The following is a 22,622-nucleotide window of genomic DNA, read 5'->3' as shown; positions in this document are numbered from 1 at the left end:
GCAACCAACAAGCCACAAATCAGCATTTTCCCATTCTGTGCACATCCCTAATTGTGCAACACTCCCCCCCCCCCTCATGCAGATAGCAAAAGAAGAGAGGGAAATGATTTCATTGGTGCAATACCTATCAACATCTAACAACATGGGAATCCTCTATTTTAATTCTGGGTGCAGCTAATGATGGAAGAACAATAATTTGATTTAAAAGAATAGCTTCAGCATGGAATCACTTTTTGAATTAAAACTTGTTTGCCTTTGAGGTACCAGAAGACTCCTGTTTATTTTTACTCCTCTCTCTTCCAGAACAAAATGAAATGCAACACAAAGGCTGATAAGATGTAGCAATCCAAAAGCCTGATCCTTTCCATGTAAATCCCATTGCTCTCTGTGGGGATTTGCTCCCAAGTACATGTTCATAAAAATGAAAGGCACCCAGAGTTAAAAACTCGTCAGTCCCTTTGATTTCAGCAGGAAAAGATTTATCCATGGGCACCTCTTTAAATTCTAAACTCTGCTAAATTTAGATCCCTCTTTCCCAAGGCAGATTTCCAGTGTCACACTTCTGTAATTTTATAGAGAAATGCCTGTAGATCAGTGATGTCAGGTATCTGCGATAAGTTTTATGACGTTGTTCTAAAATAGAGCCATGACCATTGGGTCCCTTATGAGATCAACTTTTATTTTTCATTTTTGCAGAGCAAACCTTTAGTTCTCTTTAGTACTTGAGATATAGGTTTAAAAACCCACAAAAAACCACCCAAAACCTCAGATACCTGGGAGTGATAAAGAGGAAAAGACTTTGTTAAAAGAATCAACTGAAGGGTAGTTGGTCAAGCAAAGAATCAAAGGGGCTTGAAGAATTTTAGTTTAAACTGAGCCGCTTCTGAGATTAATGACTCTATCAACCAGGCTTCCTCACAACTTGTTGGTCTGGATGGGCAATAAAATTAGCTAGGACACAAGGTGTCCTAAAACAATTTGTTATGATTAATCCTCTTGTGGAAAGGACTCTGAAAGGAACTATCGAAATTCACCCTAGATGGCACACCTGAGCACCATGATGGACTTTCTCTAGCAGCCAATCTGACAGACCATCAGCAGTGCCCTTCTAGTAAAAGAAGGGTGCTATAAACTCTGTGGTAGAAACGGTAAAATATGTTTCTCTGCCTAGATGACTCTTATCAATCAAATAAAAAAATGCAGGCTAGTATATGGGCTTCTGTTGCTGGTTAAGATTTATTTTCTTCTTTCCTCCCTGCTAGCTGGAAGCCATCCTGAATTTTGATAGAGGTTGAAAGGACTGGACCAAGATGACACAGAGAATAAAATGAAAGTATGCTGATGATAAGGTATGTTGATGATGAGGGGGACTTTTTAAAAAAAATCACAGGTCAAAGAATAAGGGCAAAACCAGATGTAACACTGGAAGCTTAGTGAATAGACCCTTCAGCATTTTTTAAAAGTAGTTGGCACATCTGAACTCAATTAGGTTTGGGACCCCATCACGAAGGGAAAGGGGTTACCATACAGATCCTTGTATGTACTGGTATGTGGGCAAATAGTGGCTTCATTTCAAGTTAACAAATGGTTATAGGGAAGCATACCCCACCCCCCATACTCCTGATCTGTGTGCTATTTTGTCTGCTCTTTTCACATGATTTCCAGTGTCACAACTGGTTTGGCCCTAAGATTAGAAGCCTTAACACCTTTATTTAGTGTTTTTGTGAGAAGTTAACGTGTTGTGAGCACTGGCTCACATGCACTTATGCCACAATAAACTCATTACTCTTTAAGAGACCATGAGACTCTGTTATTTTGGATTCAGCAGACTAATGTGGCTGCCCCTCTGGGAATAAGTCTTGCTGAATGTTTTAGACTAAGGTCAAAGGGTTCAAGGCAATCACAGAATCTTTCAGTTGCCATAACAATTGGATGAGCCAGACACAGGAAAACAGCTTTGGCACCAATAACTAAGGATGGTTAATAATTAAGGTACACGGAGACTGAAGAAATGGAATTTTGATGAAATATGTCAGATGAATCACTGTTAGCAATTTTGACTTGAAACAGGAAATCCTTTCATCTGTATTGGAAAGTGCACTAACATGATGTTAAATTGGAAATACTGCATTTTTCTGTAAAATGTTGATAATAAATATATCCAGGTGTTTTTTCTTACAGCTGTAATGTAACGATCGAGCTTCTTGTCTGATGGAAAGACATGTTCTAAAACGTTTGGTGTGAGTCAATGTTGTGATAGGCAGGACAAGTCCTGTAGTTCTACAAGAGTCCTTCAGGACTTAACAAGTTGATTGGTTTGACTTAGCTGTACAAATAATGGATTTAAGTGACAGAGTTTGTGCTCCATTCTCTCACCCAAATTGGGATTTCTTCTTCTGAAGGCATGGCCAACCACAGCTAGAGAGTTTCATCTTTCACTGTGAATTTAGTGATGGGAGTTGGGTGTGGTTGCATACTGTTATGCCAAGTACAACCCTAAGATTTGTGAATGACAGGAATGTTGCTATTACTTTATTCCATTCCCTACTTATTGACACCTCATGTGTCTGGTAAGATCATGCTTTTCAAGGTGGTACTTCACAGAGCCAAAGAGAAAAAGAAAGCAACACCTCTTACAAAAAGTCGATGAAAGGGAAGGAAGAAAAGATGTCCCACCCCAGAAGGGAATTCCTGGAGAGACTGGCTAGACTGGCCCAGGAAGTGAGAGTAGCAAGCTTGTTGCTTTAAGGAAAAATTTAGCTGTGGCATATCAATTACTTCTCTGCATCCATCCAAACATTTATTACAGTAGAAGCCAGCAGTAATAACAGTTCACAACAATAGCCAGTGAATTAATAAGAACACAAAAATAAAATCTGAGGTATAAAAAGGATAAAATCCAGTATCAGTAAAAACAAGTTACAGCATATTAATCATAAAAAACTTCCATCATTCCCATGGTCTAGAAATGCTATTTCAGTAAAATATTATATCTGTTGTTATTAGAAATATGATCTGCAAAATGAATGTATTCGCATGTCATAGCATAGTTATATATTATCTGTTGCATGTTGTTCACTGGACCAATTGATGCAAACTGGGAATTTTCAGATCTCATTGACACAAGGGAACATGAAGATGTGTATGTGTTCACACTAGGCAAATTGTATTGTTGTCCTCGTTTAAGCTTCTGTCTTTTAATGCAGTTGTTGATGGAAGTGCTGCCAGACTTGCTAAACTGAACATCTGAATCTGTGCCATCTATTACTGACCTAGTCACAATTTTGCAGAGCCCATCTACACTATTACAACTAAGTGCTATTCCCTCCCCCCCGCCAACTTTGACACATAAGATACATAAAATAGATGCCACAACTGAAACTAGTTGCCTTTTATATTTGAGATGGTTTGTTGGCAGCCAGCTAGGCAATAAAACTGTACATCATTTTAATATCAGATTACACATTAGTAGAGTTAGTAATACATGATGGGATTAGAGGGATGGCAGATATCCTCAGTTTATGAATGGATAAAGCCATGTTGGAACCTGTGCTTAGGAACTGAGTTCAATTGTTGCAGCTTGGCATTATAGCATGGCTTCAGCCCAAGATGGCGTCCATCTGGTTCTACAGATGCACACAATGAAGGCTGATGATTTGCTTTCTTCAAACCAATTTCAGAAATGTTATCTGACTGCCAGTTGTATAGAGTCTAGTGCAAAACAAAGCAGGGTGTTAGAACTAAATTCATATTTGAGATGAAGAGCATATCAAATGATCCGGTCTAAATCAGCCCTTCATTCACTTTACTTCCCCATGGCATGTTCCCATATAGTTGTAGGCTTCAGGGGAATAGCACAACCACATAGATGGGTCCAGTTATCAGGGCCATCCCTAGCCTATCTGGAGCCATAGGCAAAGCTAACTTCTGGCGCCCCCCCCCCCCCCCATTGCCACTGGATTATTGTTTTATTTTGCTATGAGAGGCTCACAGGATTTGAGAGGCCAGCCTGGGGGATCCTCTCCCACCTCCTCTGCCCCCAAGTTCTTTACCCTTCCAGCCTTTCCACATCCTGGTCTGGTTCCAGCCTCAATCCTTCAATTCTCCAGCAAGTGAAGCAGGCCCCAAAGGTGGAAGCGGGAGGACTTGGGGTGCCTCTCTAGGAAGCGCCACTCTATCACTTTAACCCTCTCAAGCCTGAAAGGCAAAGAAACTTTCGTGGTGAGCAGCTGTGTTGGTCTGAAACAACAGCAGAAAGTTTGAGTCCAGTTCGGCATCTTTAAGACCAAAAATTTTTTATTCAGAAGATGCACTGTGCGAGGCAGCTGAGGGGTTAGTGAAGGTGCAGGGTGCGAAGGAACTCCAGGGTTGCTGTTGCCACTGCTGAAATTGGTGTTGTGCTGCCCGTATTTGCCTAAGCTACGCCAAGAAAAAAGAAGGGCGTTCGGCCAGCCTCAGCAGCCGCTTTTCTCTGCCAGAGATAGAGAGAGCTTGAGCTAGAAGTAGGCAGAGTTGGCAATGGAGAGAAGGGGTGCTGGGGGAGCAAGCAGTGCTGGGAACTAGGGGAGGCATGCCTGCCTCATCCTCCACCCGTGCGCCCGCCTGCTGCCACCCACCGCCCCCACTGCCACCGCCCCCACTGCCGCCTGCTACTCCCTCCTTCCCTTCCTGTTCTGTCCCTTTGCCTCTGAGGCCAGCAGGGCCCAGGTCCGGTGCACTGTGATCGCACAGGGTGGGGAAGTGATGGGAAGGGAAGGAGGGGGCAGACGGCAGTGGGTGGGGGGTGGGTGGCGGGCAGAAAAGGAGGCAGGCATGCTGCAGCTGGAAGGGCCCAGGTGCGGCACCCTGTGATGCACGGGGGGAGGCAAAGGGACGGTACAGGAAGGGAAGGAGGGGTCAAGTGGTGGTGGGCGGGCACACAGGCAGTGGAGGCAGGCAAACTAGGTGCTTGCCTGGAGCACCGGGGGGGGGGGGAGGAGAGCCCAATTTGGTGCCCCAACCCTCCTGGCATCCTAGGCAACTGCCTAGTTTGCCTAGTGGGCGAGCCAGCCCTGCCAGTTGTATAGGTCTTAGTGAATTAAGAAGATACATAATCAACCCCATGGTTTGGGCCACTGATGAGCTGCCTAGGGCCCCATCATGGGGGAAGTGGCTTCCACACCACTGTGGCTATGTGTGAAAGACCTGTATGTCAAATGCAGTAAACATTCCAGCTGGATGTATGGTGAAAAAAGTCACCTGACTGCTGTCCTTAGACCTGGCTTTCAATGTGCAATGAAAAGGCTTCATATTTGGTGGTGTCAGTGCTATGGTTTGCCACAGCAGAATCTAAACATTCAAGTCTGACTTAATATTGGTGGAAACAAATGTACTGAATCTAGCTTAATTCTTCAGTGTATTCGGTTTTTAATGGATCTGCCTACTATTGCATTGTACCAAAGTGCAAAGCAAGTATATTGATAGGAAAGGCTGTGATAACAAATTTAGATTGATAGATGCAGCAATATATATCTAGAAGACTCAGTACATTTTTGTTAGGATCTCTTGTGGTTGCTACCAAGAAAAACTGTACATTCTAGCTGCATATTGCAATTTAGTGCTGCTCAGCAACATGACTCTCTTGTTTTTACATTTCAATTATTGCATGATGTCTCTTTAGCCGGTTTATTTTGCTCTGCTTTGTATGAAAAATGCAGTGCATAGTTTTTTTTTAAAAAAAATCCAAAAAATACCATGTCATTGAAAATTAAGCAAAAGCACAAAATCTTGAGTGGTGGAGACTTTACATGTGATGAGAAGAGTTCCTGTATAAATGTAACATTTTCTTCTGAGCCCTTATATTAATTTAGATTATTATCCTATTTTCCACCATTCATGGCTTTCAAAATCTCTAAAATCAATGTGATGTATTAGCAAGCCCTCTTTACTTGGTCTACAACCAAGGGGACAATCTCCTTTGGTATTGCTTCTTTGCAAAAATTGAATGGTTTCCTGTTAGCAAAGGCTGTTAACAATAGGATGTTTTTACAGTCATTAATTCATAGTGCCATGATAAGTTGATGGCACTTCATGCACACAAACTTGATGGCACTTCACGCACACAGACACACACACACACAGAGCAAGCATTCATGGTAATACCCATCACTAAGAAGAAGACTAAAGGAGACAATCACTCAAAACACTGAAACACAGCGCAAGTTTCTCAAGAGAGGAGGCAAGAGAGAAGAAGAAGTTAGGTGTGTGCAAAGGGGTAACTGTGCTTCCATTTCCTGAAGTTAGGTATAGTTCTGGATCTCCAATGACTTTCTTTTGCCTTGGGAATGGTCAGAAGCTTGTTTACTGGTTAACAGTGACATACAGAGATGAGCTGATCAAGGCAAAGGGAGTTATGACACAGAGTCATATTGGCAGCACTCAAGACCTTCTTCCTAACATTACTTGGATTGCTGTTTCTTCCTAAAGGATCAAGTAACCATGTGATAAGTACTTTCCTCTACTGACAAAAAAAGAGGGAGGAGGAAGAAAACCTTCATGTCAGTTATATCCTCTCTTTCCCTTTTCTGACTTCTATGAACTCTAAATCAGACACCAGTGTACCAGAAAAATAGTGCTTACAACGCTCACTAGCAACCCAGGTAGGTTCTATGGGGTGGCAGCTTAGATATTTTTAAAATAAATATAGTATCTTGAAACCTAGTAAACAGTCCCAACCTGCCATTTTGTTTGACCACGCAGGCAAAAAGTTGGCAAATTTAGATTCTGCACTGGGAACCAGCTGTTCACTGTGATTGGCAAACCAATTTCTTTACACTGCCGGCAAATTAGCTAACTACCATGTCTTGAACCTGATTCTACATGGCAGGAATCCCTTGTATAATTTGTTGCCGCACATCAAGGGAATAGGCAATGAAGGAGAAAGCTTAATCCAGCCTAGAAATCAATTGAGGAGTCTTCTTGAAACCAGCTTGCCTGTGCTTTATTCTGATAAATTGACTTTGCAGCTACAAACTGCCTTGTCAAAGGAGGGAAAAGCACGGGTTTTTGATTGTGCTAGTAGAGCCACTTTGCAGAAAGAATATGGCAAAACATATCAAAAAAGAATTACAGTCACTGTGATTGCTAACGTGAAGAGACAAGGCAGTTATCACACTGAATATATAACACACAACGCTATATACTGAGCCAGCGGACTTTGGATGGCATCTCAGATTAATCTGGAAGGTACATAATTATACTTACTTTAAACCAGGCTCTCAGCAAGTTTTAAACAACTAATTTGTCCCAGCTGCTGAACTAGTCATTTATTACTAGTATAAAGGTAGATAAGAGTCAAAGCTGCTACTTTGGTCCTTGCAGAATAAGAACCACAGGTGATATCTTTTATTGGCCTAACTGTGTAAGGGAAAGCTCTAGACACAAACTACAAAAAGCAGAAGAAAATATGAAGGAAGGCCTCATTGAGGAAGCACAGTTATCAGTGAGCTTCAATGGAAGTGGGGCAGCAATCAAGAAAAGCCGTAACAGTATTTTTGTGCAGAAACAACCAATGTCCAATTATTTTACAATCCAAAGCATTTTGCATCTATATATCTTCATTGTAGGCTCCAATGTGTCTAGGAACTCTATCAGCCTGGCATGTTGCATGAAGTCTTAGAGTATGCATCCATTTCCTTTTATAGGAAAACAAAGCAGTAAACAAATCAACATTGTTAAAACTAAGCAGGTATAAGTCTGGTAAATTCCTGGACTGGAGTCAGATCTGAAGTTTCACCAGAAAGAACAGTTGGTATATGGCTGCTGGGCAGTCTCTAATTCAGCACTTACTTTTATCTCTAGCACTGTTTACATCTCACAGAATCCCAGAAAGCAGAGAAGTCAGGGCATAACAAAAAGATACTAGATAAACCAGAGTTCAGTTTAGAATGCACACTAGGGAAGCCAATGCAAGACAAAAAATCAGTGCTGTTTCCTAGTAGAATTTGGCATTCTAAATCTGATATCCAGTGTGAAAGCTTGTCTCTACTGTTCTTAAATAAGTATCTCTGTTGAAATTAAGTAACTGTGAATCAAAATTGTACTACAAAACTACAGGGCCATGATAAACTGGAAAGGAATTAACAGTATAATCCTAAACAGTCACAGCCTCTCAAATCCACTGTAGTCATATGAACATAAAAGAAGCCATGGTGGATCAGACCAATGGCCCGTCCAGTCCAACACTCTGTGTCACACAGTGGCCAAATCCCAGGTGCCATCAGGAGGTCCACCAGTACAGTCAGAACTCCTGAAGCCCTCCCACCATTGCCCCCCCAAGCACCAAGAATACAGAGCATCATGGCCCCAGATAGAGTGTTCCATCTAATGTTGTGGCTAATAGCCACTGATGGATCTCTGATCCATATGTTTATTCATATGTTCAGTCAGGCTGTAAATTCTGTTTAGATGTGAACTGATGCAGTTTGGCATAAGTCCCACTAGATGGCAATACTCTTTGACTGTATTCAAACAAAGCAAACCATTTGCTGGATATTACACCATCCCTGTTTTCAGATGAACAGTCCAGACCCTGTTAGGAATAAGCTGAAAATATGGATGACTGCAGCATCTTATAAATAGAAGACATTTTTGTCACCATTTTAGTATTATTAAAAAGCATCTTAACTTTCAACGATGTATCAAAGAGGGAGAAAGTAAGAATAAATAGGCTTTGTTTGCCCCCAATAACATTTGTATGTGACTGATCTGACTCTATAATCCCTAATTGGCTGGGATCAGCATCTGAGAGGCATTACCACTCTCTGTGTTGGTTTTGTTTGCCACAGTAATACTTGTCAGACAATTAAATCTGATTGACTACACAAACACTGCGGTCACATATGAACCTTGCTTAAACCTTCTCAGGGGAGGAAGGGGTGTGTGATTGACTAGGTTCAAGAGGTAGTTAATGCTTCCTTAAGAGAAGGGGGGGGGGGGGTCACCACAGCCTTCAAACAGGCCGTAATGTGTCCACATCTAAGGAAGCCTACACTTGAACCAGAAGATCTCAATAAATATCAACTGGAATGTTCCATTTCTGAGCATGGCAATAGAAGTGTGGTGGCTGGACAAGTTTTCGTGGATGAGGCAGTGTTTACTTTCCAGCCAGGGTTTGGTCCTGTTTATGGGACCGAAACAGCCTTGGTTGATGAAATTATCTGGTTGTTGCCCTGGTTGTGAAATTATCATATGGCATTGTGTATGAAATAACCAGGAGATCCCTGGGGAGATTGTTAGGCTGCTGAAGCTCTTTTTTTGGCACCACTAGGCGGTGAGCTATGCTTATTTTTAGGCTGAGAGTGCTGTGACATGCCTAAGGTCACCCAGCTAGTTTCAAGTGTGGAATCAAACCTGGTTCTCCAGATTAGAGTCTGCTGCTCTTAACCAATACACAAACCGGTGGATGACTTGCACCAGGAGATAAACAGAGGGAGCATATTTTTATTGATTCTTTTGGAACTCTCAGCAGCTTTCAGTGTCTAGAAGGCAGTGTATGATGTGTGTATTGTAAAATCACTGTTAATAGTCCTTGGACAGCTTTGTTGTTTTCAGTTTGCTGCCAATTTATATAGAGTGTGTCAACACTGTCTGCATTTCCTATTAAAAACATGATTCCTGCTTTCAGTACTTAAGTCACAGATCACACTATGCTTCTGGGCTACCTATCTGGACTGGGATTGGGAGGCACCATTCTGTGGTGGTTCCAGTCCCACCTAGAAGGTAGGTTTCAGAAGATGGTGCTGGGGAACTGCTGCTTAGCCCCTTGGCTCTTTAACAAGAAAGCATTGGGTGAGGTCATCCAGAGATTTGTGCTGGGCTGTCACCAATATATGGGTGGTATCCAGTTCTATCTTATGCTTCTAACTGATTCCAGAGAGGCTGCAGAAACCCTGAACCAGTGTATGGACAGTTTTGGAGTGGATGTGAGCTAATTGTCCTGACAAGACAGAAGGAGTGATTTGTCTGCCCCCTTTTGTTGCCATTTTCTACCAGAGAATGAAAATTCCCCTTCCCGCATTTGGCATTCCCTCAATGATGCCTCCTTCCTAGGCCATGTTTTTATGTTTTGCATGTATATTCTTTAATTGCTTTAATGATATATTTTTGGGGGTGGGGGTATTGATTTTAAATGTAATTTTATCATATAATAGTAGCTGCTTTGGTGGCCCTTGTAAGGGTGGAAAGGTGGAATACAAATTCTGTGAATAAATAGACTCTGATGCATTTATGTGACTATCCAAGGAAGAACAGGAGGAAACAAAATGGTGTCAAAGCAGCAAATAATTGAATCAAGGAATTATAATGATTTGGAAGGAGCATATATCAGCCAATGCACGCAGTAGCTAAGCCCCTCTGCTCAGCATGACAAAAGAGATAGGGGGTGCTCAGAGATCCCCGAGTCCACCTAACACCCAAATCCCAGCAGGGAAGAAGAGTTCACAATTAGGAGGGAATAAATGGATGTGCTCTGCTTGTCTGCTTTTAACAAGTTCCCTGCTTCTTTCTGTAACTGCAAACAGCTGACAGACGGAGAGGGCATTGAGTTGAGCTGAGGGTATATATAACATTCTAACCCCACAGAGCAGAATAGGAACTCTCTTATTGGCAGTCAGCAGTGCTTGTTAAGCTTTGGAGAGCTCCTATTGGTGTTTCCAAGGCTGGAGAATTCCACCCCTCAATTGCCTTGGAGTTTTGTAAACAGTTTGAGTGGAGGCAGTCTGTCTGGAAATGTATCCATTCACAGACCACTAAGAACAGCACCAAAGTCTGTGGAATGTTTGTGGTAGGCACCCTTCCATAAACATCACTGTGAGAACCACAAACTAGCCAAAATTTGTAGCAGACTTTAATTTTTAAGTCAGCTTATGCCCATCTCTATATATCACTTTCCATCCCCTTAAAAGCACGTTTTACTCAAAACAGCCATTTGAATTATATTAAAAATAACATCCAACCAGAAGTTCTGTGCCACAACATGTATTAAAATGCTGTGCATAGGAGTACAACAGTGATCATCTACACATTTGGCATGTTTTATTTATTGCAGTAGGGTCCTGTAATCCATATCTACATGGAGAAATTTATCCTGAAACCCTAGAAGGCAGTGTATGATGTGTTTATTGTAAAATCACCGTTAACAGTCCTCTGACAGCTTTGTTGTTTTCACAGTTTGCTGCCGATTTGTATGCAGTGAGTCAACACTGTCTGCATTTCCTATTAAAAACATGATTCCTACTTTCAGTACTTAAGTCACAGAATCAGACATAACCCCAACTTGTTCCACCAGCATGTTGATATTACATGAACATGGAAAATAACTTTCCCAGTCTCATTCATTTCATCCATCTCGTTTTTGTTAACTTATTAAGCTTATTGTGGCACTGAAGAATCACTATAATGAGAGTTCTTCCGATTGTTTTCTTATCTATTGTCTTCAACGATTATTGTTCTTCTAGGGTAAACATCAATATCCACAAATATGTAGCGATATTCATATTTTCCATTTTCAGGATTCTGTAACAAACAAAAAGGGAAAAGTATTTTTTTAATTCATTGTCACTTATGAATAAAAAAAGCTTTTGGCTCACAATTCATAGCCATTGTACCTCTTTCACTTCCAGGTGAACTGTCCCTTGTTTTCCTTTCTCTGAGCCTTCAATGTAGAATTTTAGGCGCATATATTTCAGTCCATCTTTTATGTACTCAATGTGACTGCAAAAACAGAATGAGAAAAGGTGTTGCAAGATTTCGTCCGAAGGCAAAAAAAGTAGTAACACACTACTGTCTAAAGATACAAACCATGTATATTCAAACCAGTTGTTTACATAGCAATCCTATATGGGACTAAGAGTTACTAAACTCCGTTAGACTGAGTAAATGTGTACAGTTATGCTGTTACAGCCAGTTTGGTGTAGTGGTTAAGTGAGCGGACTCTTATCTGGGAAAACCGGGTTTGATTCTCCACTCCTCCACTTGCACCTGCTGGCAAGGCGTTGTGTCAGTGAGAGCTCTGGCAGAGGTTGTCCTTGAAAGGGCAGCTTCTGAGAGAGCCTCTCACCCCCACCCACCTCACAGGGTGTTTGTTGTGGGGGAGGAAGATAAAGGAGATTGTGAGCCACTCTGAGTGGAGGGCAGAATATAAATCCAATGTCGTCGTCTTCTGTCAGTTGATCAGGAAAGTGTAGTGGTGAAGCAGGGAACAGAGGGAGTGTTATTCAAATGATCAGACCAGATCTTCAAGGACAAAGAATGTGAAATATTACAGCATGAGATGTGGATGTGTTCTGGAGTGTTGGAGAGAATAAAGTAATTAGAGGAAAGGAATTCTCATAATGAGAAGTATTATGGTCTGAGCAATGTATGTCTCTTAAGTTCCATCGAATGTAAATCCATTTTAAATGAACTTAAAGTATCTTTATAGTAGGACATTCTGCTTTAAGAGCCAACTTTTAAGTCCAGCTGGTCACACTGACCTTCACAAACAGAAAGCTGCCCAATTCATTGATTAAGCCAGGATATTTGGATGTAAGGTGATTCACATCCAATGTTACCTGTGTTTATTTGGAAGTAAGCCCTACTATGTGAATTAAGTAGAACTTATGCTCAAGTAAGCATGTGAGATTGCAGCTGTATTTTTACAAAAGCTGAAGTAAACCCACTCAAATACTGCATCATAAGTCAGTATATCTCAAAATTACTTTAAAAACTTGGGCTTCTGTTAAACTCATTGAACTCCAGCATGCTACCAGCCGCCCTCTCTTTGGCAGGCAAGTGCACAGAATCACTGTACGCAGGCTGGCACTTGTATGCAGTTTTATTTTTCACACAAGGATTTGTGCAACTAACCCAACCACTAACTTTAGAAGAGAACTAGAACAGGCTCTCTCTAAAAAGCAGCTGGGAAAAGAGGTGGGACTGTGACTTGTGACTGCTACTTCACACATTATTCCTTGATATGGAGATAAATAACATAAACAAAGAGGGTGAAGATTCTTTTGTTTTGCATTAATTACTGCTGCAAAAGCAGAGGCATTGGCAATGGAGACTCCGGATGAGAATTTTCTGTGCACTCTCCTCCATCAGCAGCCATTTTCTCTAGGTTTCCTCCCCAGTAAGCCCACAGAGGGTTCTCTGTGTGCTTTTAAAAGAAACCTATTACTGAAATTTTAAAAAAGCTCACAAAAAAGCTCTGGAATGGAAGAAAAATGACAGGTCCAAGGCTGTGAAGAAACAGTACTCGATACAGGCAGGACCTATGAAAATGCACACTTTCCTTTCAAGATGCTGTGGTAATGTGACTGGATTGTGCAGTGCCACATCAAGACTGATGAAACGAAGGATAAGAGTGTACCAAGGATGGTGAAAATAATGATGGAAGCACAACTGGAACATGATGTCAAGATACTCCAGGAAAAAAAACACTCCAGTTTAGATATCAAAGCTGAGAAAAACCTGTTCATGGAAGCAGCCTTACTATGCAAAAGTGCATCCTGGCTATGTTTAAATGAGACCATGAGTATTATTTTGCCCTTTCTAGAGCTGACAGAACCTTTTTCTGTAAATTAAAGTTGATAATGACTTTTGTATTGCCATTCCAACTTTATACAGTGCATACTTTTCTCCAACAATGACTTTTCTCCCTGTAACTTGTGAAAGGTGGTCATTTGTTAAGCAACCATCAGACTAAAGGTATTTAAAAAATGTTCCACAATAGATTTGTTCTTCTAAATCATAAAATACTTGGTTTGTACTAATTGTCTTGAAGTAGGAAAAAGGTGTCCTTGAGCAAAAGATGTTAGAAATAAAAACCCCTTTTGTTCATTGCTATAATGGGGGGAAAACCATTTTGACACTGCTCCCAGTTCTCAGAGTGACATTCTAATGGTAACAACAAGTTACCAAGATGTTCAGGAAAGTTTATCCTCCATTATTTCCTCTTTCTGTGAATAGCTGTACTGGAACGAAGGCTTACGTACTGTAGTGTGAAAGTTCTAGTGGCAACATGAGAAGAATCTGGTTCTAGGGCACCAGTGCTCAAATATGACTCCAACCACACACTTCCATAGTATAAAAACTAAGTTATGTTTTGTCTTTGAATTAAGTGCTCCTAAACCAAGTGAATATGATAAAAGTCAAAAGAGAGAAAAAGGAATGATGCATGTTCATATATGGTACTAGGAAAGAAAACGAATGCTTCTGAAAGATATAAGTTAACAGCAACCTGACAAGCTGTCTTCTCCCACGGCGTGTTGCTTCACCATAACCTTTTATGGGTTCACCAAAAACACCTATTACCTAAGCAATAAAGGTAGGATAGGATAATTAGCATTCTCTACTGTCAAGCAGTAGGTCAGTAATTTACTCAATAAAATCAGTAATGGCAGACAAGTTTTCCTGCCCCCCCCCCAAAAGCGTGACTACCACCAGTAAGCTTCCTCTGAAATGTTCAATTACTGAGAACATCAGATGTGAGGTAGCACCCCAGAACACATCCCATAATCCTTTGCAATGGGAAACCTGCAGCACTTGGTTGAACCAGTGGACTAAAAAGGGTTCCCTGAAAACTCTGAAAACTATTTGTGTAATGTGATCTTCCCACACTTTCCATTTGTCCCATGCTCACTGCTGTTTGATCTACAAAAGTGCAGGAATTTATCAAGAATGCTCCAGCTGCCTCTGCACCATCATTCTTAACAATAATGATTGCTGGCCTTTCACCTTTGATAGATCTATGATACAGAGCTCAAGAATATTCCAAAAAAGACCTTTTTTGCTGATTCACCAAGGCAGAAAAGCTGACAGGTTAATCCAGCTGTGCTCCCAGTTAACAGGAAGCTTCACGGGCAACACTCTTATTCTGGCAATGCGCAGTATATACAACCAGTCATTAATTCTACCATGAATTCCTCCCTTCCTTTCCCGTACTGTGATTCAGTCCCAATTCTAAGATAAACGTGCAGGACTGCAGTAAGAGATAAACAAACAAGTGCCACTGATTTACAGAAAGGCAGTATTTCCTTTATAAGACAAGGCAGCTTCTAAAGGAGAAACTCTTATATGCAAGCAAGAAAACAAACCTCAGGGTGGGCTCTGCATTTCTCTAAAGCTTCTCCATAGATCTTACTGGGACTAGAGGAAGAGAACAACTCTTTAAAAATCACATAGAATAAACCACCTGAAACAGAGGGGGGGAAAATGATGTAGATGAACCAAAGACCAGTCTAGAAAAATAACCATAATAAATTATTTGTAAGATTTTATTGTTTCAGTAACCTGTAATGCCGATTCCAACCACCACCACAATTAAGTATGTGAAATCTCTTCCAACTTCTTTCACTAAAAGAGACAAAAACAAGACAGTATTAACTATATCAAAAAATAAAACCCACGCTAATGTCGCATATGGATTAAATAGCTCCTAATGGTTTCATTAAAGCTTTATCAAGATAAAAGCATCACAATGTTTTGCTAAAGAAGGACACAAAAAGGATTTACAGCAGACCTATTCTAGCAAATGTACTCACCCGCAGGCCCCATCGCCACTCCCCACTCGGGAATCGTGCAGTGCAGCCCTGTGCAGGGTTAGTTTATGCAGGATTGCACTGTTAGGGCATGTCTGCCTGACTCTCAGAGCCACAGGTGAACCACTGTCAATAAATCTGTTTCTTCCAGTAATTGCGACCAATCTACACCTGGAAGTGAGATACCATGACATGACTAAACATGCAGGTTCTACGGCTACCAAAAAATTCCATGTGTGACCTCTACTTCTGACTGTTATCTCTCTGACCAATTCCTCACTAGCAGTTGCTCTGCCCCCGGGCTTCTGCTTTCCCCAGCTCAAGCGATCAATTCCCCACCAGTTGCTGCACAGACACATTTTGACCCATGGCTCCCTCCAATTACCCTCGCAGCTTCCTGATCTTGTGTTTTAGAGATCCGGAAGCCATGAAGGAATCTGGAGGGAGCCATGGGTCAAAATGCACCCATGTAGCAACTGATGGGGAATTGATTGCTTGAGCCAAGGAAAGCAGAAGCCCGGGGGTGGAGCAAATGCTAGTGCGGAATCGGTCTATGTGTCTTTTGAATTCACTAATTTATGTTACTGTATAAGAAAAGCCCCTTCCAAGTGATGGAGAAAGTTCAGAAAAGGGCAACTAAAATGATTAAAGGGCTGGAACACCTTCCCTATGAAGGCTGGAACACCTTCCCTATGAAGAAAGGTTGAAACGCTTAGGGCTCTTTAGCTTGGAGAAACGTCGACTGAGGGGTGACATGATAGAAGTTTACAAGATAATGCATGGGATGGAGAAAGTAGAGAAAGAAGTACTTTTCTCCCTTTCTCACAATACAAGAACTCGTGGGCATTCGATGAAATTGCTGAGCAGACAGGTTAAAACGGATAAAAGGAAGTACTTCTTCACCCAAAGGGTGATTAACATGTGGAATTCACTGCCACAGGAGGTGGTGGCGTCCACAAGCATAGCCACCTTCAAGAAGGGGTTAGATAAAAATATGGAGCAGAGGTCCATCAGTGGCTATTAGCCACAGTGTGTGTGTGTGTGTGTGTATATATATATATTTGGCCGCTGTGTGACACAGAATGTTGGACTGGATGGGCCATTGGCCTGATCTAACATGGCTTCTCTTATGTTCTTATGAGTTGCAACCAATTAATTTGGAGAATTATTGTTACTTTAAGTTACAAATTACTTCTCTGCAAGCCAATGTAGGCTCTTTTAATATGCCACACTTTGTCACTGACTTGAATGCAAGCTCTCGTGAGAATATGGTCTATTGATCTTTCCATCATGACTGCTAACCTCAAGACACTTCAGAATTACTAGAGTATTTATAGAGAAGCACTATATATGTAACACTACAGGACAGATCAAGATGGATAGACATGTCTGTCTGTAGCAGTAGAAAGTGTCCAGTAGCAGAAGCTTCTTGCCCTCCAGACTTTTTAAACTTAAACATTTCCTGTAGCTGCTGTGTGGAAATCAAGCCAGGGCCAGGGAACCTGAACTAAACCTGAGTTGTTAAAAATATACTATGTATTTTGGTCCTGAGTTAACACATCTTTCTTTTGTTCTACTACTTGAAGCACTACAGAATCATGCAAAACCTTTTTGACTAGAGGCAGCAGTGGTATGATGTAATAGGCAAAGAATGGCTGTATCATAACATCTTCAACTTTCTGGGAATAAACAACTGTCCAAGCATCCTTCAGTCTTAGTTACCTTTTGCCTCTTACCCTTCCCTCTAATGTCAGCCCGTTGAAATAAATGGGATTAAATAAATGGGATTAAACTAAACTCGGAATAGAATTGTACTGCTGACGTAGCTTCACCACAGATTTGCTCAAAGACTTTTAAAAATACTTATTTTTTAATCTTGAAGTACAACAGTAAACTTTATGCAGGGAACATTGCCTCTGATCATTAAACTAAGCCAGGCTCTCACTCTTATGAATTGTTTTGCAGATAAATTATTAGTTTCATATGGCTGAATAAGAAAAACCATAAAACTGATAGCAGAATTGGTTGCATGGAACAAATACAGTTCAAGTATAAATAATGCAACGAGCACAGTATCTTTATTTATATACTATCACTGATGCGGATACCTAAATCTGCTGACTGGAGTCATGTGGAAGTTAAGATTTTCCAGCAAACTTGGAAGACTCCTCGGGTTTGCAAAAATAAACAAAAATCTGACAACGAAAATAAAATATCCAGGGGGTTTAAATCCCTCCCCCAATAAAGTTGCTTTGCCTGTGCACATGCAGACAAAGCTCTTAGCAGAATGGAGCAGGCAGATGCTGGCAGCCACTATAGACACAGCAGTTGCTTCAGCTTGGCTGTGGAGGATGCCAGTGGCTGCTCTGGCCCAGCTGCAGTGGACGCTGTCATTCTGGGCCCAGCAACAGGGGAGGAACACACTGGCAGCTGCTCTGGCCCAGTCATAGCAGACACAGGGCTCAATAGCAGGTAGAGTGGGGCCTGGAGCTGTTCGGCTAAGGGGGGAGGGGAAGGGATTCTGCCTATGAGCCTCCTGCCCCCCTGAGCCATAAAGAGGGATTTCCTGCTGTGAGCATCTTGGGTCCCTACTTGCCTTATATCTAATAGTGAAGGGGGTATCTGTGGATATCCACAGATTACTCCTGTTTATACAGAAGGAAGATTTTTCTACAAATTGTGGGGGGGGGGGGGAGCAGGTTTGCAGAAACATCTCAAAACCAGGGGAAAATTTGGAAGGGGGTTGTAAATCCCCGCAAACAGAACTTGCATGCGTATGGGCCAAAAATGCTTCTCTGCTGGAGCTACTGCAAGGCAGAGGCACATGACCAGGCCACCACCATGTTACCTGGATTTGACAAGGATGGCCCCAGGCCCAGGGCTCCTTTGTCATCATGTCTCCAGGCATTGCCACCACAACCCCTGGGCCAGCACTGCTCCTGGTACTGCTGCTGTGGCCTGGGCCTGTCTCCTGGCATTGCTGCTGTGCTCTGTGTAGCTTCCTGCATCACCACTGCTGCCCCTGAGGCCAGCACAGCCCTCTACTGCATGGCTGGAGACACAGAAAGAAGCTAGCCCCTGTGATGGTTTACAAGGGGGAAGGAGCTGGGCAGAGCACTGATGATTGGGTGGCTGGTTGTGGATATGAGTAGCATGGGGGCAGAGCAGTGAGGATGGAGATGTGGTAAGCAGCACTGGTGGGGAAGGAAAGGCAAAGGGAGGCAGCATTGAGGATAGGTTGGTGGGCAGGCTGGCAGAGCAGCAACGATGGAGGTGGGGTGGGGAAGAAGACAGGATCTTTCTTTTGACACCCTCTGTTCTTCAACCAAGGTCTTGAACAATAAAATGGAAAAACGTAAATAAAACCCATAACTAAAAACACCTTCCTTCAACACTTCTCTGCAGCTTTTAGAAATTGAACAATAAAGTAAGTATGCTGGGAATCAGAATCCTCTAAGAGGAACTGGTCTAATGTTGCTAGGGGAAGCATAGTTCATTTATTAAGCTGGTATGGAATAAACCACTTTAGCCTATATTGCAGCACATAAGGACATTTCCAGGAGACTATGTACAAGAGAGTTCACTGACAGGAAGGGACAGGGATCCTTAAGAGATGACCTAGCAATACCATTGAAAAGCAGCAGCTGAATCATGAATGCATAAGTCTTTTGGGACTAACCAAAGAATCTAGATAAGAAGGGAGAAGATATTGGATTAATATCCCACCCTCCACTCCGAATCTCAGAGTGGCTCACAATCTCCTTTAACTTCCTCCCCAACAACAGACACCCTGTGAGGTGGGTGGGGCTGGAGAGGGCTCTTTCAAGGACAACCTCTGCCAGAGCTATGGCTGACCCAAGGCCATTCCAGCAGGTGCAAGTGGAGGAATGGGGAATCAAGTTATCTTTATCCGGTTCTCCCAGATAAGAGTCTGCACACTTAACCACTAAACCAAACTGGCTCTCCAAGGGAATTTACCCTTAGATAAAAGGCCCAAGGCAAGCAAAGAACATGTCCTCCGAGCATCAAAACCAGTACAACTCTCATCTCTGGCATAAATCAGTTTGGTCACATGTTTTTGCCATTGATTTATAGTGGAAGAAAAAAAATATTTTCCATCTTAGGATTTACAAGAGATAACTTCTGTTCAAAAAGCTGGAGCCAGGGAGCCTTATAAGAGGGTTAGGCTTACCAAGTTCGAGGACTTAAAAAAATAGATGACAACAAAAATTAAAGGCACATACTGAAGAGGAGGCTTCTGTATTGCAAAGACCAAATTTATGGTGAGGAGACAATGAGGAAATGCACCTGGGAAGAGCCCTCTGATTGCCTGAAGAAACAAGGACTTATATCCAGGGAAATAAAAAGGATACTGCTCCCAAGTTCCTGCAGGAGGATCACCTGAAGTTCTCTAAGCCTATCTATGACTTCTAAATCCAATGAGTGACCCTTCTAACCTGCTAGGTTCCGAGAGTACCTTTAGAATCCCATTCACATTTTTCAATAGTTAACTGTCTAGGGGTAGTGGTGGGTTGACTCAGTTAGAAAGGCACTTAAGAGAAGGTACTTGTGAGGGTGGAGGCAAATCATCTGCTGCGGGGGGGGGGGGGGGGCAGTGGGTCAACCAGATTAAACAAGTCCTTAGGAGGTGACCCTTGTGGAGATATAATCAAATCAGCTTCTAATTAAGAAACACTAATCAGCTGAGAAGGGATCTTATTTAAAATATGTTTTCCACTCTGAAGGCTTAATTTCCTCAGAACGCACTTTTTGGAGTGTTGAAGGAACACCCTGCATCTCTGCTTACATTGGCTGAATACCTAAAAGTACCCTTTTCCATTCTATCAAATCTTAGAATGTTCAGCAGGAGGTAGTTGCTTATATTCGTACAGCCTTAATTCTTAAGCGTCAAGTTCCAGTTTGCTCTTTCTCAACATCATGGGCTGTGGCAACTTCTTAGATCCTGATCTAGCTAAGGTGGTCTGATGAGGCAAGTGGTCTTTATGGGGTGCTAACGGGGGCAAGATTCCTTCCTGCTTAAAAGCACAAATCATGTATACTCCATGATCAAAGAACCTCTTTTTCTTAGCCCAGATAGTTGTAGGTATTTCTGTGCAATAAAAAGAGAATACAAATCTCTTCACTCCTAATGGACTAGGCAGAAGCACCTCAGATTTCAGAACAATGGCATCTATCAGTGTCTAACAACTGTTTCAAATCAGCTTTAGCAGGGCTTTGAGTATGGAAAAGGGGAATAAAACCATTGAAAGAGTAAACTTTCAAGGTAATCTGAGTTGGTTGGATAACTAATGATTGCTTCGCCTTAAAGTTCCTTCTACCTTGGAAGGCCCTTGTTGAAACAACTGGACTATTCTTAGATTGTAAAACAGCCAGTTTATTGCAAATTTCTTGTACCTTGGAGAAAATATTCTGCAGGGTATCAGATATAACAAAAGGATGATCTGCCAGTATCTTCAATATAGAAATAGCTAGGCTAGGACCAGAATCAAAGTCCTGCCTACTTGGTTTTGGATCTGGCAACTTACTTGCTGGATCAGGAGACTCCTTCACAGATTGAGTCAAAGATAAAGAGCTATTATATAAGCATTGAAATCCATTTTTAGTTGCCAACTGGGGAGTTGAAAAATCATCTATCTTACTGTCTTAAAGCAGGGGTCCCCAATCACTGAGCTGTGGATCAGTACGGGTCAGTGGCCTACTAGCAATTGGGCCATGAAGCAAGGCAAAGCAGCTCTGCTGCCCCTTCTGCCGGCCCGGGACCTGGGTGGACAAAAGAGGCAGTACGGCCTTGTGGCCCCTTTTGTCTGCCTGGGTCTTGGGGCAGCGCTGTGAAGACCTTAGCTTACCCTTCAATTATAGACCCCCTGCTTGTCTTTAAATGGGAGGGGCAGGCAAACTGGCTTTCTGCCGCCTGACCACCTAGTGGGGAGGAGGCAGAAACTGCCCCAGTCTCCCCCCATTTAAAAACCCCAGCATCGCTCCTCCCCTGGTTTTGTGGAAGACAAGAAAAATTGTCTTCCACAAACTGGTTCCTGGTGCCAAAAGGTTGGGAACCATTGTCTTAAAGCATATGCAGAGTGACTTCCACAATAACGAATCACACTCAAAACAGAGTCACTTTCATGTAGAAGACCCAATTGTCATGACAATTTTTATTTTAGAAATAAAATATCTTTTATTTTAGAAATTGAAATGTTATGTCATTGTACCACACTATACACAAGAGAGCCACACCACTTACAGGCCCTAATCAAATGTTTATACACCAGTGGTCTTAATAAATCCTGTTATTTGCAATTATGGTTTGAAAACCTAAAATAGTTACACATAGATTAACTAAGCACAGAATAACCCAATGTTATAGCTATAAATATACAAAATCACAAACAAGTTTTGCCAACCTCCCATCCCTTACCTTTCTGAGCAGCTGACAAGGAGGCTCCTCCTTTCTGGCTTTTGGGCACTGACACCTGCGTGTTGCTGTTTTCAGATCTACTCGCTCTCAGGGACTCTCTTGGAGTCCAGATCTTCCTCCTCGCATTTTCAAAGGCTGCTCCAGAGTGCAAAACAGATTCATTGCGGTTCAACCCTTGCCCTAACTTGAAACATACCCAAGTCCTTATAAAAGCTTTCCTTTGGCGTACACAGGACCATTTCAAAGGGAATCCCCGTAGCCTGTCGCTTAAATGAATACCTCGGACAAAAGAAGAAAGCATCATAACAGAAAATCAATATTGCGCCAAATGTATAAGATCTATTAATTATATTAAACCTTCTGGAGCTCTGTGCAAAGGAACGTATTCATCGCACTGAAAGTTACTCTCTCTGAAAAACCTGCGCGGCTTCCACAAGATAGACCCCCCCCTTCCCTGGTCTCACGTCTTCATTCACTTTATCAAATCGAAGGGCGCACGAACAACATTTATTCACTGACAAATGCAATCCGCTCCGCCATTATGAATGCAAAGGTCTCTGGGAAGTGAAGTTTAGAGGCGATCCGATTTGCTCATGCCTGAGGAAAGAGCACTACAACTACCAGAG

The 22,622-nt window shown here is 42.0% G+C and overlaps 1 protein-coding gene across 1 annotated transcript; it reads right to left on the bottom strand.

Moving 5' to 3' along the window:
• Window positions 1–10,867: 10,867 nt before the first annotated feature.
• On the bottom strand, window positions 10,868–22,569 carry TIMM21 (translocase of inner mitochondrial membrane 21). The gene is made up of 6 exons (XM_060244076.1): window positions 21,997–22,569; window positions 15,313–15,375; window positions 15,117–15,214; window positions 14,261–14,334; window positions 11,646–11,751; window positions 10,868–11,553 (listed from the first exon to the last, which is right to left on the bottom strand). The coding sequence occupies exons 1-6, from the start codon at window positions 22,298–22,300 to the stop codon at window positions 11,461–11,463; spliced, it is 738 nt and encodes a 245-aa protein (XP_060100059.1). The 5' UTR covers window positions 22,301–22,569; the 3' UTR covers window positions 10,868–11,460.
• Window positions 22,570–22,622: the final 53 nt, after the last annotated feature.

The sequence above is a fragment of the Heteronotia binoei genome, chromosome 7 (assembly GCF_032191835.1).
Source record: "Heteronotia binoei isolate CCM8104 ecotype False Entrance Well chromosome 7, APGP_CSIRO_Hbin_v1, whole genome shotgun sequence".
NCBI lineage: Eukaryota > Metazoa > Chordata > Lepidosauria > Squamata > Gekkonidae > Heteronotia > Heteronotia binoei.
This window is presented reverse-complemented; position numbering and strand designations above follow the sequence as displayed.

Excerpts from the sequence above, each read along its gene's own strand:
- TIMM21 (XM_060244076.1), bottom strand. The coding sequence starts at position 22,300 with ATGATGCTTTCTTCTTTTGTCCGAGGTATTCATTTAAGCGACAGGCTA. Across the intron at positions 15,376-21,996 it reads CTTGTCAGCTGCTCAGAAAG|TGAAAGAAGTTGGAAGAGAT; the intron begins GTAAGGGATGGG and ends TGTCTCTTTTAG. Across the intron at positions 11,752-14,260 it reads GGGAGAAGACAGCTTGTCAG|TCACATTGAGTACATAAAAG; the intron begins GTTGCTGTTAAC and ends CTGTTTTTGCAG.